Source organism: Nicotiana sylvestris, chromosome 9 (assembly GCF_000393655.2).
Source record: "Nicotiana sylvestris chromosome 9, ASM39365v2, whole genome shotgun sequence".
In the NCBI taxonomy this organism is placed as follows: domain Eukaryota; kingdom Viridiplantae; phylum Streptophyta; class Magnoliopsida; order Solanales; family Solanaceae; genus Nicotiana; species Nicotiana sylvestris.
This window is the reverse complement of record NC_091065.1, coordinates 68800259-68816702: the sequence shown is the minus strand read 5'-3', so window position 1 is coordinate 68816702 and position 16444 is coordinate 68800259. Positions and strand designations below refer to the sequence as shown.

The following is a 16444-nucleotide window of genomic DNA, read 5'->3' as shown; positions in this document are numbered from 1 at the left end:
AAGCTGATATGAAGTAAATACATCTTCTATTTTAAAAGTACATAAACAGAGTTTTATAAATCTAAGGCTACCATGAACAAGAGGCAGTTGAGTCTGGATTGCAGGTGCACCTTCAATGCTAGCTCCTGCCATGCACAATAACATCCCATCCGAAATCTACACGTAATGTGAAGGAAGTGTAGTAGAGTACAACCGACCCCATGTACTCAAAAAGTAATCACCCTAACCTTATGTTGAAAGTAGTGATGAGCTAGAACATAGGTCGGGTCCAACACCAATAACTAACAGCAGTTCATAACAATGTAACGCAAGTAAATAAAGAAGTTGCTCAGAGATAACATGCTCAGCCTTTTCATAATTTTTCGAAAAACAGTTCAACTTTTCAAGTATATCAGAGAAAACCCAAATCCTTTACCAAAAACTTTAAAAAAATATGAGATAATTTGAAAACTGTAATTTTTCACAAAAATCCTTTCCACAATAAATAAGACGTTTCATTTCTTCTTTCCAGATAACAAGTGCGAAATACCTCAGTATGCCCACATATCAATATGTGTGAAAAGTCATGAATAACGTGATACCATACAGCATGAAGAAAAATGCATCTATATGCATGTATGTCATGTGTGCATGTCAATGCCATTATCTCAGAGATGAATTATGTACTCACACTCTCAAAGTAGTCAACCTCACTGTCTTGCATTATCTCTTACCGTACTCAATACTCAGCATTGTAAAATAATCGTTGCGGTGTACAACCGGATCCATATACTTATACATAGTCGACTACGCACACTGGGGGTGTGCAGACTCTGGAGGGGCTCCTTCAGCCCAAGCGCTATAATCCACACGGACAACATACATGCCGCGCGGACAACTCACGTGCCATAATATCAATATCAGGATCCGCATGGATAACTTACGTGCTGCACGGACAACTCACATGCCATAGTAACAATATCTCAAATCAGGCCCTCGGCCTCACTCAGTCATCAATCTCTACAGTCTTTCTCTCTCTCGAGCTCACAATATCATGAAATTAGCCCAAAAATGATGATATGAGGTATCGGTAAATACCAACAGAGACTGAGATATCATATGCATATGAATGCGTATGACTGTTTATATAGTCATTTTTCTCTTAAATCGATGATATACTTCTAATAATTAAAATCTTTTTATACATGTAATATTCATCCTCTTGCTTACTCAGTGGTTGATTAAGAAAATGATGCATCTTGGGAATGATTCTTCAGACAATTCAGGTATACATATGGCCTTAGGGATGGTATGTGCAAAGTGTCAAATAGGCATGAGAGTATCGCAAAGGTAGCTTCTACTATCTATCCATAGTTACCCCATTGTTTTTGTACTTTCTACCTCTTGAACAACATTAAGGTGAAGTTCAAGTAGAGTTATAATCAACTAATGGTAGCCTAGGAACTCACATTTTTAATTATATCATGCACTCTAATTACTACACTTTGATTGTATTTGAGAATAATTATTAGTACTTCGTACGTATTATGTGTGTTATGTGGTGTAGGATGTGATTTCGAGTTGAGAAGCAAGTTTAGAACTAAAATGGATGAATTTGAGCTTTGAAATATGAGTAGAAGCCCAAGGAATTATGTCGGGATTGTATTTAGGGTTTTGAGGACAACGTCTCTATGTTAAAAATTGAGGAAAAATAAAACAATACACTACCGCATCGCGGACGTGCCGTGTGGCATGGGTGCTAGTGTAAATTTTTGTAAAGTGGAAAAAATAGGCCTCTAAATTTTTCCACTAATGCGGAACATGGTACGCCGCCTGATGCGTCGAGGTAGTGTATTTCTTTGCCCAACTATTTCACTTCGGCTCAAAGAGGGTAGTTTCATTCGGAATCGTTCCTATATGTATAAATACACAAAAAATATATTTTTGAAGGGACTTTTGACATTTGGAGCTTTTGGAGAGCATTGGAGATTTAAAGACACAAGATTTTATCTTCCTTCTACCAATTCAATACGCTAGTTTGGATTGTAACGTTCGATTAATGCTTTCTTACTCTTTAACTCTATTTACGATGACTTCCTCCATATCTATGAGTAGTTCACCTTAGGGTTTGACATGATTGGTGGATTGATTGTTGTTTATGGATTTGACTGCTGTTTAATTGCTTGAATTTATTAGAGGATCTTTAATATTAGTTGTGATTTTATTCTTTATAGTGTTTAATTAAAAGAGGAATATCTTATTGAATATTATTGCGGTGTATGCCTTAGTTTATTTTGGTGATTCTTTGAAGTAATCGAGAGAGTTTTTTGAGTTACCATTTAAAGTAAGATTAAGAAATATTCGCGAGAAGATTCTCCTAGATCATTCCTACCAATAGATTCTTGCAAGTTTAACCGCACTTCATATTAGTTTATTTGAAAGATTTAGATTAAATCGAGAGAGGAATATGAATCGGAAGTATAAGCTAATTACCTATTGAATTCGTGAGAATCGATAGAATCGTAAGAGTGAAATATAAAAATGTCAAATTCAGGATAGCAGTCTTGCACCTATCATGTCAAAGCCCTTACTCTTCGTCTTGATAATAACCCATTGCTCTACTCTCTATTTCTCTGTGATCAATTGTAAATTGCTTTAATTTTAATAGTTAATTTTAGTTCATAATCATTCCAATCAAAGTGTTAATCATCCTAAATAACGTTAAACCATGAACATTATTTAAATTCAATCCCTGTGGAGATGATAATTAAAATATTCTATCTTTCGCTAGCGAATATCAATTTTGTGTTGTGTTTTGCACTCGTCAAATTTTGGCATAAATTTTGGTGCCGTTGCCGAGGATTGAAAATCAATAATGTTCCAAATATTTTTTGGTGCTAATTCGAGAATTAATTTTTTTTCCTTTTCTTTTTCGTTTTTATTAGTTAACTTGTTTTCAAGATTTTTTTTAGCACCTGACAAGTGCCAGGGAGAAATCTTGAAGAATTATTCCTCATATTGTACTCTAAATGTTGTGAAGATGAACACAACCAGTGTAAGAAAACGGTTGTAGAGTTAGCAGCTGAACATTATCACAAGTCTGTTTTTTGTTTATATTTGAGTGAAAATCATCTATGGGTTCCACTGTCAAGCCGGTAAGTATTCCTCCTATGGTTCATCTTTCAAAAGGTCTCACTCTGTTTCTAGTCTGTACAGATAAGACGTTTCATATAGGCACATTTTTAACTATGGTTGGGATGAATAATCTTATTATAACTGGAATGAAGCAAAGTGAGACAACCACCTCAAGAGGAAAACGTTATTTTAGAAGCATTTATGTATAAGTTCATGAATAGTGTTGAAGAAAAATTTATACAAAATGATGAAGCCATTAAGAACTTAACAACGCAAGCGAGTCAAATTGTAAGTATACTCTCAGAAAGATCTGTAAGGTCCTGACAGTCATTTTGAGAATTAGCATCCCGTTCAGTGGCTTAATGTCTCGAGAAACTTCATATTATGTGTTATGAATTGCGTATGTGGTTGAGTTCGATTTTTGGATGATTCGAGGTCAATTGTGAAGAAGGATTTTTGTGTTAAAAGCTTAAGCGGTAAGAGTTGATCGGAGTTTGACTTTTTGTAGATAACTCTGAAATGGCATTTTGATGATTGCAGTAGCATCGTATGGTTATAGTAGGGGAGTTTTAATCCTAGTACAAGTCTAAATAAGGTAAACAATCTCTTTTTCCCAGTAAAACACGATCTGCAATTGATATCGGGCGTGATCCGCATCGTAATATCCGGTTGATGGAGGATATTTCAGCTCTTCATCCCTCCTCTCTAACCGTCTTCCCTTTAACCTCGAATCTTAGTTTTTCTTGAGCTCGATTCTTTCCCTGTTTTGCCATGCCCAATCGTAGATGTGTCATTGGGCCCCCCCAGGCTCTGATCTGTGGGCGCCCTCGTCTCTAACCTAACTAGCGTCGAACCATGTTGTCTCTCATTTCTTCATCAAAAAATCGAGGGTAACTTTATTCCCGATTTTACTCGTACACAAATAGTCCCCTCACTTCTCGGAGAGTAGATTTATAGGATCGACGAGAAGTGAATGATTGACCCTGGTTCCTTTCTTCGTATGCCACAAGGAAGTTAACGAGATGAAATGTCTCATCAATCGTGTCGCTGTCTTCGGACACGTGTCAGCCGATTGACCACCCTCGGTAGTTACTGAAAGCAAAACGCCATGCATTCATTATTTCTTCCCTATAAAAGCTCCGTTCTCCTTTTTCACTTTTTTACTTTCTGATTTTGAACTTTCTTGAGATACCCTCGAATTTTCTATCTGCTCATTAGTCCTTCAAATCATCATAAGTTGTTCTTCTCATCTTCATATCTTCATCACTTGTCTTCAAACCTTCAAACATTACCTTCAAACTTTGATACCAAATCTTTAAACCTTCATACCAACCTTTAAGCCTTCATATTTTCATATTAAGATGGATAAGACTTCAAAGTCGGTTCCCCAAAATACTGCACCGTCGACTTCTATCTCGGCCGTAGGCACCGAGGTAACCCTTCCGGTAGTTGCCCCAGAACCTCCTCTCACAAAATTTATCCCCGGAGGCTGTTCCACAGACAATAACTTCAAGGTCAAAACAATCTCTAAACAAGGACACCGAGGTGAGGAAGCGTGGAGGTATGTCTGCTCTATCACCGAGGATATGCTCCAAGTGGTCCGAGAGGACTCCAAATGGGAAGGAAAAAACAAAGTCGTTCACAGTCATGATGAGGATATCATGACACACGTGGAAGGGTATTTAAGCGTTTACACATATCCCTTCACGTTCGGTTCGATGAACACGGTGGTCCTTGATTTTTATAAGACGTATGAAATCTGCCTAGGGCAGATCCGTCCATCTTCTTGGAGGATCGTGACCCTTCTCTGTTACTTTTCTAACAACACAGAGGAGCCCCGGTTCACGGTTGACCATCTGCTCCATGTTTACAGCACCAAATCTTCCGAGGGAGGCTAATCAAGCTCGACCGACAGGCAAAGAAGGTTCTCTTCTCTTGCATAGATGAGGATAGTGAACAATGTTGGCAGGGGAGGTTTGTTCGGACAAAGACCAAAAATCTCATTCCTTCCGAGTTCCTACTATTCCCCGAGAAGTGGAACTCAAAACGTAAGTTCACTTCCTCTCAAGTTATCAAAGTACTCCTTTGAATTTACTCCTATTTCTCATTACTCATTTTTTCTGATATGCAACTGTGACCCGAGTCCCAAATGCGGTCCCTCCTTTTAGGGAGTGGGTCGAGGGTATGTGCGAACAACTCATCTACCCTGAGCATGAGCGGCGTAAGCTTTCCAAAGGCAAGTGGGAGGCTCGTTCTCATGGTGAGTGTCCCTATTCTTCTAGTTAATTTCCCTTTGGGTTATGTTCATATTATCATTATTTTGACTAAGTCTTTTCCGCCCATATATTTTCCCAAGACCATCAAACTTTGGGCAATTACCGAGGTCGTGGCCTCGTCCCTGTTTGAGAAACCCTCCGCTTCACTGCAGCCTGTTCATACCTAATTTTGCCCTCATGTTTATAAAGTATTCCACATACTTTCAAAATATCACTCTGCACTGTTACCCAATTTACAGGGGTTATAAGTACTTTTTAATTTTTTTTAAAGGTTTAAAATTGATTTTTTCTTGCATTTAAATTATTCAAATATTTATTAATTATCCCTTCAAATTATTTTAGGATGATTTAATCATTCAAATTTATTATTTGCACTCACATTCATGTTTTATAATATTTTACATTATTTTATATAATTACATTTGTATTTTTGTGCTATTTACAAATTTTTGCATTAACAACCTATACTTTATAATTAATTACAATTATTATTTTATTCGGGGTTAAAATAACTTTTTATATGTTTTCAACCTTAAGTCATTATTTTAAAATACTTATCGTCTTAAATAATATTTTATTTTATTAATTTATTTTCTTTATTTTAAAATCTTGCCCACAATAAGGACAAAATCCGGACCAAAGTTGGCCCAAAACATAGGATGAACCAGCTCAACTAGGATGAACTCTCACTTTTTCATGTTGATATGCAGTCCATATACTGCTTCAAAACAATCAAGACTTTGAGGAGGAAGTGAAACTGTCTGGAATATAGTACAAGAAAATGAGCATACATTTGCAACTAATGAATACACTATCGATGCATGGTTTGCAAACCTACAAAAGGTTTCCCAACCTGTTAGCCAACCTTAATACACTTATGCAACTACTCTTTTCTTTTCACTAATTTACTGAAAGACTTCCATGATGAAATGAGACAGTAACATGGAGAGATGATCCTACTCCCCTCCCCAAAAAGGCAGCTTGAGTTCCATTAATCATGAAAACAGAAAATAAACCTAAGTGAAGAATTTTACTATATAATTATAACTCTTGTGTATACTGAAGTGTTTTGGCCTTAATGTATTAGGTTTCCACCTAATCATTCCAAGTTATGAATCATTTGATTTGAATGGAGAGGCTGCCACCTCATGCTCCTTTACTATCCAATATGTCCCCAATTAATTAAGTAATATCCCGTTACCCGATAATTAACCAATTACGCGTATAATTAATAATTGTCTCAAATTACTTAAAATACTACTCACTTTTAATACACTTTATACACCTTACTATAATATACTTTACTATCATGGTCATGTGGTACCGTATAAAATCAAACATACACTATTATTTCATTAAAACATCCATGTAAAAATACATATATTTTCACAACTTCTAATTTTTCTAATCTCAAATAATGAGTATAACTTTTCGTACGCTAAATTCTTAAAATGGAATATAGATAACCTTCTTTCCTTGTGAGAAAATAATTTCTATCTTTACAATAAAGAAAATCTCATAAACTTTCTCATATTATGTGTATAATTTAAAACATATTCGAAAGTGGTAATATTAATAACTATATAAATTCATATTTTTCAAATCATTTTTTTTAAAATATTCCACTCAAAATACCATATCAAATATACACACACAGACACACACATTATATATATATATATATATAACGATATCAAGGTTGTTAAACTTACGGGGTGTAACAAGCTAAGTCCAGGCAAAAGAGTTATGACGATCGTAAGGTTCGTGATTTGGCATTCATGGTCGGTGAGCGGGTGTTGCTTCGGGTGTCGTCTATAAAGGGTGTGATGAGATTTGGGAAGAGGGCAATCTTAGCCCTAGGTTCATTGGCCCGTTTGAGATTCTTGATCGAGTGAGAGAGGTGGCTAATAGACTTGCGTTGCCACCAAGCTTATCAGCCATGCATCCAGTGTTTTATGTGTCCATACTTCGGAAGTATCACGACGATCCATCCCACGTGTTAGATTTCAGCACTGTCCAGTTGGACAAGGACTTGTCCTATGAAGAGGAGCCTGTAGCTATTCTAGACCGGCATGTTCGTCAGTTGAGATCGAAAAGTTTCCCTTCTGTTCGTGTTCAGTGGAGAGGTCAGCCTGCTGAGGCATCAACCTGGGAGTCCGAGTCCAATATGCGTAGCCATTATCTCCATCTTTTCTCTGACTCAGGTACTTCCTTATTATGTTCTCTCGCAGACGAATTGTTGTTTTAAAGGTGGAGAATGTGATGACCCTTGTTTAAAAAATGAATTCCATGTTCCAAGGCCTTAAAACTTCTGTCTGTCTCACCTCAATTTGCATGCGCAGTCGAGGCGCGTATCCGTAAAGCAATTATGTGAAAATCTGTGAAAAATGATAAATTTTGCTTTTAAAATGAATTTAGGCTGACTTCGGTCAACATTTTGGGTAAACGAACACGGACTTGGGCATATGCCCGAAATCGAATTCCGAGGTCCCAAGCCCGAGAAATGAATTTTTAAAGAAAATTATTTTCTTGAATATATAGGAGTTTTTGGAAATGAAATATGTTTGGAATTTGATGGTATCGGGCCCGTATTTTGGTTCCGGAGCCCCGTACAGGTCTTATATGTGATATAAGTCGAGCCTGTAAAATTGGGTAAGAAACGGAGGTCATATGACGTGATTCGGAGCCTTAGTTGTAAAATTTAAAACTTTGAAAGTTCTTGAGATTTTCGTTGATTTTGATGCTAAGTTCATAGTTGTTGGTGATATTTTGGTGATTTGATTGCACAAGCAAGTCCGTATGATATTTTTAGGCTAGTGTGTATGTTTGGTTTGGAGCCCCGAGGGCTCGGATAAGTTTTGGATAGGCCACGGAGTGGAATTAAACATAGGAAGTAGCAGGTTTTCAACGGGTATGTTGCAGGCTTGCATGCGAAGCCTGGCTCGCAATTGCAAGCCCGCAAATGCGAACATTTATCGCAAATGTGAAGAAGACCTGGGCTGCCTTGGTCGCTAATGCGACCTGTTCATCTTAAATACGAAATGTCCATTGCAAATGCGAAGAGGACTGGAATCCTCAGGGTTCAGAAATGCGAGTTTAACAGGTTCTGAAGGGTTCGCAACTGCGAACCCTGGTCGCAATTGCGACATCTGCGACCTGCAAATTCATGACTTTGCCGAAAATCTTTCATTTTTCAAACCCTTTCAAAACATAAACTCTCATGGACGATTTTTTAAAGAAAGGTTCTTCACTAAATCGATCGTAAGTTAGTTCTAACTCGTTTTCTTCAATCTCTAACATCTTTTCCCAAGATTTCAACTCAAAATCAAGGGTTTTCATCGGGAAAATTGGGTGTTTTGGGTAGAACCTAGGTTTTTCAAATTTTGGGGATTTGGACCTCAATTAGAGGTCTGATTTAAAAACAAATTATATATTTGTGTTCGTGGGGGAATGGGTAATCGGGTTTTGGTTCGAACCTCGGGTTTTGACCATGTGGGCCCGATGGCAATTTTTGACTTTTTGGGAAAATTTTAGAAAACCAATTTTCATACATTGGAATTGATTCATTTAGCATTTATTGATATAGTTAAGTAACTTGTGGCTGGATACCAGTGAATTGGTGGTGGAATGAAGAGATAAAGCGATAGCTGATACTTGAATTGTGTTCGTGGCATCGAGGTAAGTGTTTGGTCTAACCTTAGCTTGAGGGATTAGGAGTCATGTCTTATTTGCTATGTGTTAATTGTTGAGTACGACGTATAGGCATGGTGACGAGTATCTATACGTTGGCGTCAAGCATGCCCATGAGTTTTATACCATGATTAATATGACTCTGTTTTGTATTGTTCATGCCTTATGTGATGATTTCTATTGTTGAACAAGGCTTGTGAAAGTAATATTGGTAATTAAACATTGAAGAGCGTTGGCTCAAGTTGTAAGTTGATTTGTGGATGTATTATTGGCAATTGAACATTTTAAGGCATTGTCTCAAATTGTGAATTAAGTTGTGAAGTAAACGTGAAAAGAGAAGAGGATCAGGATATTATCTCCCTTGCCGGGATATTGTTGTTTTTAAGGTTATCTCCCTTGCCAGGATGTTATTGCTTTTGATATTGTTTCCCTTGCCGGGATATGATTGTTGTACTATTGTTCCCTAGCCGAGATTTTATTGTGAGTATATTGATTCCCTTGCCCTTATTGTTTTGTGATTGTTGTTTGGGTAAGGAAGAGTGTTAAAGCACGAAGGTTGATGCCGTGCATGATATTTGTAAGAGAGTGTTAATGCACAATGGGTGATGCCATGCCGCACGATGTACCATTCCTTGCCTTTATATGAGTGATAATGCATGAAGGATCATTCTATGCCATGATTATTGAGATAAAAGTACGAAGGGTGATGTCATGCTGATTATATTGATTCTTATGGTGAGGACGAGAGTAAAAGAACGAAGGGTGATGTCGTGCATTTGTCTTGATTTTCCTGATTCTTGCTGATAATTGAGTTATGGTGTTCTTTACGTTTATTTACTGATTCTCTGTCGTTGCTTGATGTTATTGTGATGTTATTGATTCCCTTGCCCAAATTGCTTTGTGATTGTTGCTTAGGTGAGGAAGAGTGTAAAGCACTAAGGGTGATGCCGTGTATTGTTTTGGTGAGAGAGTGTTAAAGCACGAAGGGTGATGTCATGCCTATTATATTGATTCTTATGGTGAGGACGAAAGTAAAAGCATGAAGGGTGATGATATGCACTTGTCTTGATTTTCCTGATTCTTGCTGATAATTGAGTTATGGTGTTCTTTACTTTTATTTACTGATTCTCTGTCGTTGCTTGATGTTATTGTGATGTTATTGATTCCCTTGCCCAAATTGCTTTGTGATTGTTGCTTGGGTGAGGAAGAGTGTAAAGCACGAAAGGTGATGCCGTGCACTTGTCTTTGATTTTCCTGATTTTTATTGATGACTGAGTTATGGTTTCTCTACATTTAACTATTGGTTTTCTGTTGATACTTATTGTACCCCACAGCATGATTCCCCCTTCCTTTCTTCAATTGAACTTTGAAGATACTTATATTTATCTGTTGTTTTTCTGCTATTATTTGATGTCCTCGCAGCATGTTTCCCCCATTCCATCCTTAACTGTACATTCCTGCTTTTATTTTCCACTTTATATGATTTAACTACACAGGTTTATTTTGTATTCTGGTCCTAGCCTCGTCACTACTTTGCCGAGGTTAGGCTACGCACTTACCAACACATGGGGTCGGTTGTAATGATACTACACTCTACACTGTGTGCAGATCCCGGTACTGTAGCTTACGGGCTTTAGATTTGGTTGGCTGCCTTCAGTCCATTCGGAGATCCGAGGTAATCTTGCAGGCGTCCGCAGGCCTTGGCGTCTCCTTCTATCCTTTCATTCTGTTTCTTTTATGTATTTCAGAGACAGTGTTCTAATAAATCTTTTAGACCTTGTTTGTAGAACTCTTAGATAGTATGTGAATTTGTGACACAAGTCTTGGTTAGCGTATGTATGGATTGGTAATCTTTATTAAAATATTACATATCAGTCTTCCGCTTATTAAATTCCACTGATTATATAATGTTGGTTCTTAATTGTTAAAGGATTAAAATTAGGAAAAAGGTAAATAATTCAAACGGTTGGCTTGCCTAGCTTTTACTAGTAGGCGCCATCACGACTCCCGAGGGTGGGAAATCCGGGTCATGACATATGTTCATTTAACCATACAAATCAGAAGGGATTCATTCTAGCTTATCACTAGCTTTATTTCCTTTTGAAGGGAAACAACTTTTAGTCAAATTTCCTTCCAAACAGGATCTACAAGTTGATAGTGCCTCTACTTTGAATGAACTTTAAGGTCCATCCTTGACCAACTTGAAATCCTATCCAGATTAATATTACTTAGACAAAAGTGCACAGATAAGTTTTACTCAATTTTGAAGAACATATTCTCTTATGAGGTAGATTAATATTGTTCTTTTCTGGAGAGACATTAATATACAATAACAAGGTCATGCATTCATGTACCACAAGAGATAAAATGTTTATCAAGCTCAATAACTCAAGAGTTAATCGAAAAATAAAATAAATATCCATCTCTTATTTTGCCCAGAAACCGGAATTAAATTCCTTCTAACAAAAAGTACATATATTGCATCCTTTAAATTAATATCTTATAACTAAAAGAAAATTTTAATAAGTAATACGACAAATTGCATAACGTCATTGTGGAGTTGAGATAAAAATATTTAATAGATCAAAATAAGTCAAAACACTGAATAGTAAAATTCAGACTGCATTCAATATTTATATACATACATGCATCTCGAATAATAAATTTCGATGGAAAAAAATCATTCATGCAAAGTATATTATATAGTGCAAGAATTATACAATCCAAAAATAAATAGAACCAACTCAGATGGAGAGTATTCTATTTATTTTCAGTCAATTGTATATAACTTTTTAATACAAAAAATTTAAACACACTACACATATATGTCATGCATCTTGAATAGCAATTTTGATGGGAAAAGAACTACTCATGCCACATACATATGTAATGCCAGATTATTCACTCCAATAATTAAAACAGACCCAACTCAGATGGAGACTATACTGTTAATTTAAGTCAAGTGAACACCATAATTAATAGCTCTAGTTCCATTGATCCAACATGTATACTCAGATGTAGAGTAAGTACACGATATCAATTACTCGTATTTCAGCTAGTGATCTTACAATAAATTTATCCGATATGGAGGAAGACCTAAAGTCGATGCGTAAATTTATTACTCACTTGAAATTAATAGTGGAAGACCGTAGAAATATATTTCTATCACCACTTACTCATGATTTTATTTTAGTTACAAAATTGATTCAACCTTTTGAACTCAGATAGAGAGTTAATACAGATTATCAATAACTAGTAGCTATATCCAGTGAATTCATAATAAATTTATCAGATATGGAGGAAGACCTAATGTCAACGCGTAAACTGGGTTTTCATGGGGGAAATTGGGTGTTTTGGGTAGAACTTAGGTTTTTCAAACTTTGGGGATTTGGACCTCGATTTGAGGCACGATTTCAAAACAAATTATATATTTGGGTTCGTGGTGAATGGATAATCGGGTTTTGGTTCGAACCTCGGGTTTTGACCATGTAGGCTTGGCGTTGATTTTTGACTTTTTGGGGAAATCATTGGAAAATTTATTTTCATGCATTGATTCATTTAGAATTTATTGATATATTTAAGTAACTTGTGGCTAGATACGAGCGAATTGGTGGTGGAATCAAGAGGTAAAGCGGTAGTTGAGGCTTGAATTGTATTCGTGGCATCGAGGTAAGAGTTTGGTCTAAACTTAGCTTGAGGGATTAGGAGTTGTGTCCTATTTGCTATGTGTTAGTTGTTGAGTACAACATATAGGAATGGTGACGAGTATCTATACGTTGGTGTCAAGCATGCCCGTGAGTCTTATACTATGATTATTGTGACTCTGTTTGTATTGTTCATGCTTTATGTGATGTTTTTGATTGTTGAGAAAGACTTGTGGAAGTAATATTGGTATTTGAACATTGAAGAGCGTTGGCTCAAGCTGTAAAATGATTTGTGGAAGTATAATTGGCAATTGAACATTTTAGAGCATTGACTCAAGTTGTGAATTGAGTGGTGAAGTAAACGTGAAAAGAGAAGAGGATTATGATATTATCTCCCTTCCCAGGATGTTGCTATTTTTAATGTTATCTCCCTTGCCAGGATGCTATTGCTTTTGATATTGTTTCCCTTGCCGGGATATGATTGTTGTACTATTGTTCCCTAGCCGGAATTTTATTGTGATTATATTGATTCCTTTGCCCTTATTTATTTTTGATTGTTGTTTGGGTAAGGAAGAGTGTTAAAGTACGAAGGGTGATGTTGTGCATGATATTTGTGAGAAAGTGTTAATGCACGAAGGGTGCAGCCTTCAGTCCATTCGGAGATCCTGAGGTAGTCATGCAGGTGTCCGCAGGCCTTGGCGTCTCCTTCTATCCTTTTATTCTGTTTCTTTTATGTATTTTAGAGATAGTGTTGTAATAAATCTTTTGGACCTTGTTTGTAAAACTCTTAGATAGTCTGTGAAATTGTGACACAAGTCTTGGGGAGCGTATGTATGGATTGGTACTGGCATCTTTATTAAAATATTACATATCAGTCTTCCACTTATTAAATTCCGCTGATTATATAATGTTGGTTCTTAATTGTTAAAGGATTAAAATTGAGAAAAAGGTAAATAATTCAAACGGTTGGCTTGCCTATCTTTCACTAGTAGGCGCCATCATGACTCCTGAGGGTGGAAAATACGGGTCGTGACAAGTTGGTATCAGAGCTCTAGGTTACATAGGTCTCACAATTCATGCACAAACTTAGTAGTCTGAGGGATCGGTACAGAGACGTCTGTATTTATCCCCCAGAGGCTATAGAGTTAGGAAAGACTTCACACCTCTTCCTTCTTGTCGTGCAATTTGATTTCTCAATGCTAGTTTAACTTCTATTCATGTTCCTTCATGAATGGCAAGGTCACATACCACTTCTTCAGCCAAGCAGCAGCACAGACCGGTGATGGAGCGGCTATGTCTGCCGATGCCTTGTGTAGATTGGATAGGTTTACCAAGCTCTTCAATACCACTTTCAGCAGTGCATCTTCTGAGGACCCCAAGATTATTTAGACAGTTGTCATGAGGTTTTTAGGAACATGGAGATAGTGGAGACCAATGGGGTTGACTTTTCTACTTTTTGCTTATCTGGATCCGCCAAGACTTGGTGGAGGGATTATTGTTTACCTATACAAGTTGGGTCACCCGCTTTGACTTGGGATCAGTTTTCTCAGCAATTTTTAGACAAGTTTCTTCCTATCACTCAGAGAGAGAACTATCAGAGGCAGTTGGAGCATCTCCATTAGGGTTCTATGATTGTTACTTAGTATGAGACCAGGTTTATTGATTTGGCCTGTCATGCTCTTCTTATACTTCCCACAAAGAGAGAGAGAGAGAGTGGGGAGGTTTATTGAGGGACTCGTTTAACCCGCTCAGCCAGTCAGAGGTGGAGGTGGAGGTATTAGAGGTGGAGGTAGAGGTATTAGAGGTGGAGGCCATCCAGCAGCAGGTCGTCCCAAAGATGTAGTTCAGAGTGGTAGGGCCCGGCCCCGATGTTATGCTCTTCCAGCCAGGCTTGAGGCTGAGGCTTCCAATGCAGTTATCATAGGTACTATTCAGGTTTGTAGTAGAGATGTTTCGGTTCTATTTGATCTAGGGTCTGCATACTCCTATGTGTCATCGTATTTTGCACCATATCTGGTCATGCCTAGTGATTCTTTGAGTGCTCCTGTATATGTGTCTACACCGGTGGGTGATTCTATTGTGGTAGATCGTGTCCATCGTTCATTATATAGTTGTGATTGGGGGTCTTAAGACTCGTGTAGATTTGTTACTTTCAGATATAATTGATTTTGATGTCATATTAGGGATGGACTGGTTATCACCTTATCATGCTATCTTGGACTTTCATGCCAAGACTATGACCTTAGCCTTGCCGGACTTGCCTCGTTTAGAGTGGAGAGGGACTCCTAGTAATTTACCCGTAGTGTTATCTCATATATGAAGGCTTGGTGTATGGTCGAGAAGGGGTGTTTGGCTTATTTGACATATGTTCGTGATTTTAGTGTCGAGGTTCCTTCTATTGATTCTATGTCTATTGTTCGTGAGTTTCCTGAGGTATTTCCTTCATACCTACCAGGTATGGCACCCGATATGGATATTGACTTCTTCATTGATTTGGCTTCGGGCACTCAGCCCATTTCTATCCCGCCGTATCGTATCGCCTCGCCTGAGTGGAAGGAGTTGAAGGAGTAGTTGCAAGACTTTCTTGAAAAAGGCTTCAGTAAACCTAGTGTCTCACCTTGGGGTGCGCCGGTGTTGTTTGTTAAGAAGAAGGACGGATCGATGAGGATGTGTATAGATTACTGGTAGTTGAACAAGGTTACAATCAAGAATAAGTATCCATTGCCGAGGATTGATGATTTTTTGATTATCTTCAGGGTCTCAAGGTACTCTCGAAGATTGACTTGAGATCTTGCTACGATTAGTTGAGGATTAGGGCATCCGATGTCCCTAAGATAGAATTTTTCACTCGGTACGGGCATTATGAGTTATTGGCGATGTCATTTTGGTTGACAAATGCCCCAGTAGCTTTTATGGATTTGATGAACTGAGTGTTCAGGCCTTACTTGGACTCATTCGTGATAGTCTTCATTGATGATAGTTTGATCTATTCCCGTAGCCGGGAGGAGCATGAGCAGCATCTGAGAGTGGTCCTCCAGACTTTTAGAGATACAGTTATATGCTAAGTTTTCGAAGTGTGAGTTCTAGTCGAGTACAGTTGCTTTCTTGGGTCATTTTGTTTCAGCAGAGGGTATTCAGGTAGATCCGAAGAAGATAGAGGCAGTCAAGAACTGGCCTAGACCCGCATCAGCTACAGAGATCCAGAGTTTCTTGGGTTTAGCAGGCTATTATCGTCAGTTTGTGGAGGGGTTTTCATCTATTGCGACCATGTTGACTTAGAAGGGTGCCCAGTTCAGGTGGTCGGACGAGTGTGAGGCGAGCTTTCAGATGCTCAAGACAGCTTTGACTACGGTGCTGGTGTTGGTCTTGCCCACAGGTTTAGGGAAATATACAGTTTATCATGACGCATCTCGTATTGGACTTGGTGAGGTGTTGATGTAGGATGGAAGGTCATTGCTTATGCTTCATTGTAGTTGAAGATTCATAAGGAGAATTATCCAGTTCATGATTTGGAGTTAGCAACCATTGTTCACACGTTGAAGATTTGGATGCATTATCTGTTTGGCATGGCATATAAGGTGTTCACGGATCATAAGAGTGCAATACTTGTTCAAGCAAAAGGAGCTAAATTTGAGGTAGAGAAGGTGATTGGAGCTATTGAAAGAGTTTGATATCACCATCTTATACCATCCGGGAAAGGCCAATGTGGTGGCCGGTGCT

General features: G+C 37.7%; 1 protein-coding gene across 1 annotated transcript in view; it reads right to left on the bottom strand.

Moving 5' to 3' along the window:
* Positions 1-6076: 6076 nt before the first annotated feature.
* Positions 6077-16444, bottom strand: part of LOC138877720 (uncharacterized) — a 32366-nt gene continuing 21998 nt past the window's right edge. Inside the window, exon 8 of the mRNA XM_070157349.1 lies at positions 6077-6151. Within this exon, the coding sequence (XP_070013450.1) occupies positions 6077-6151 (75 nt within the window). The remainder of the gene's footprint in view (positions 6152-16444) is intronic.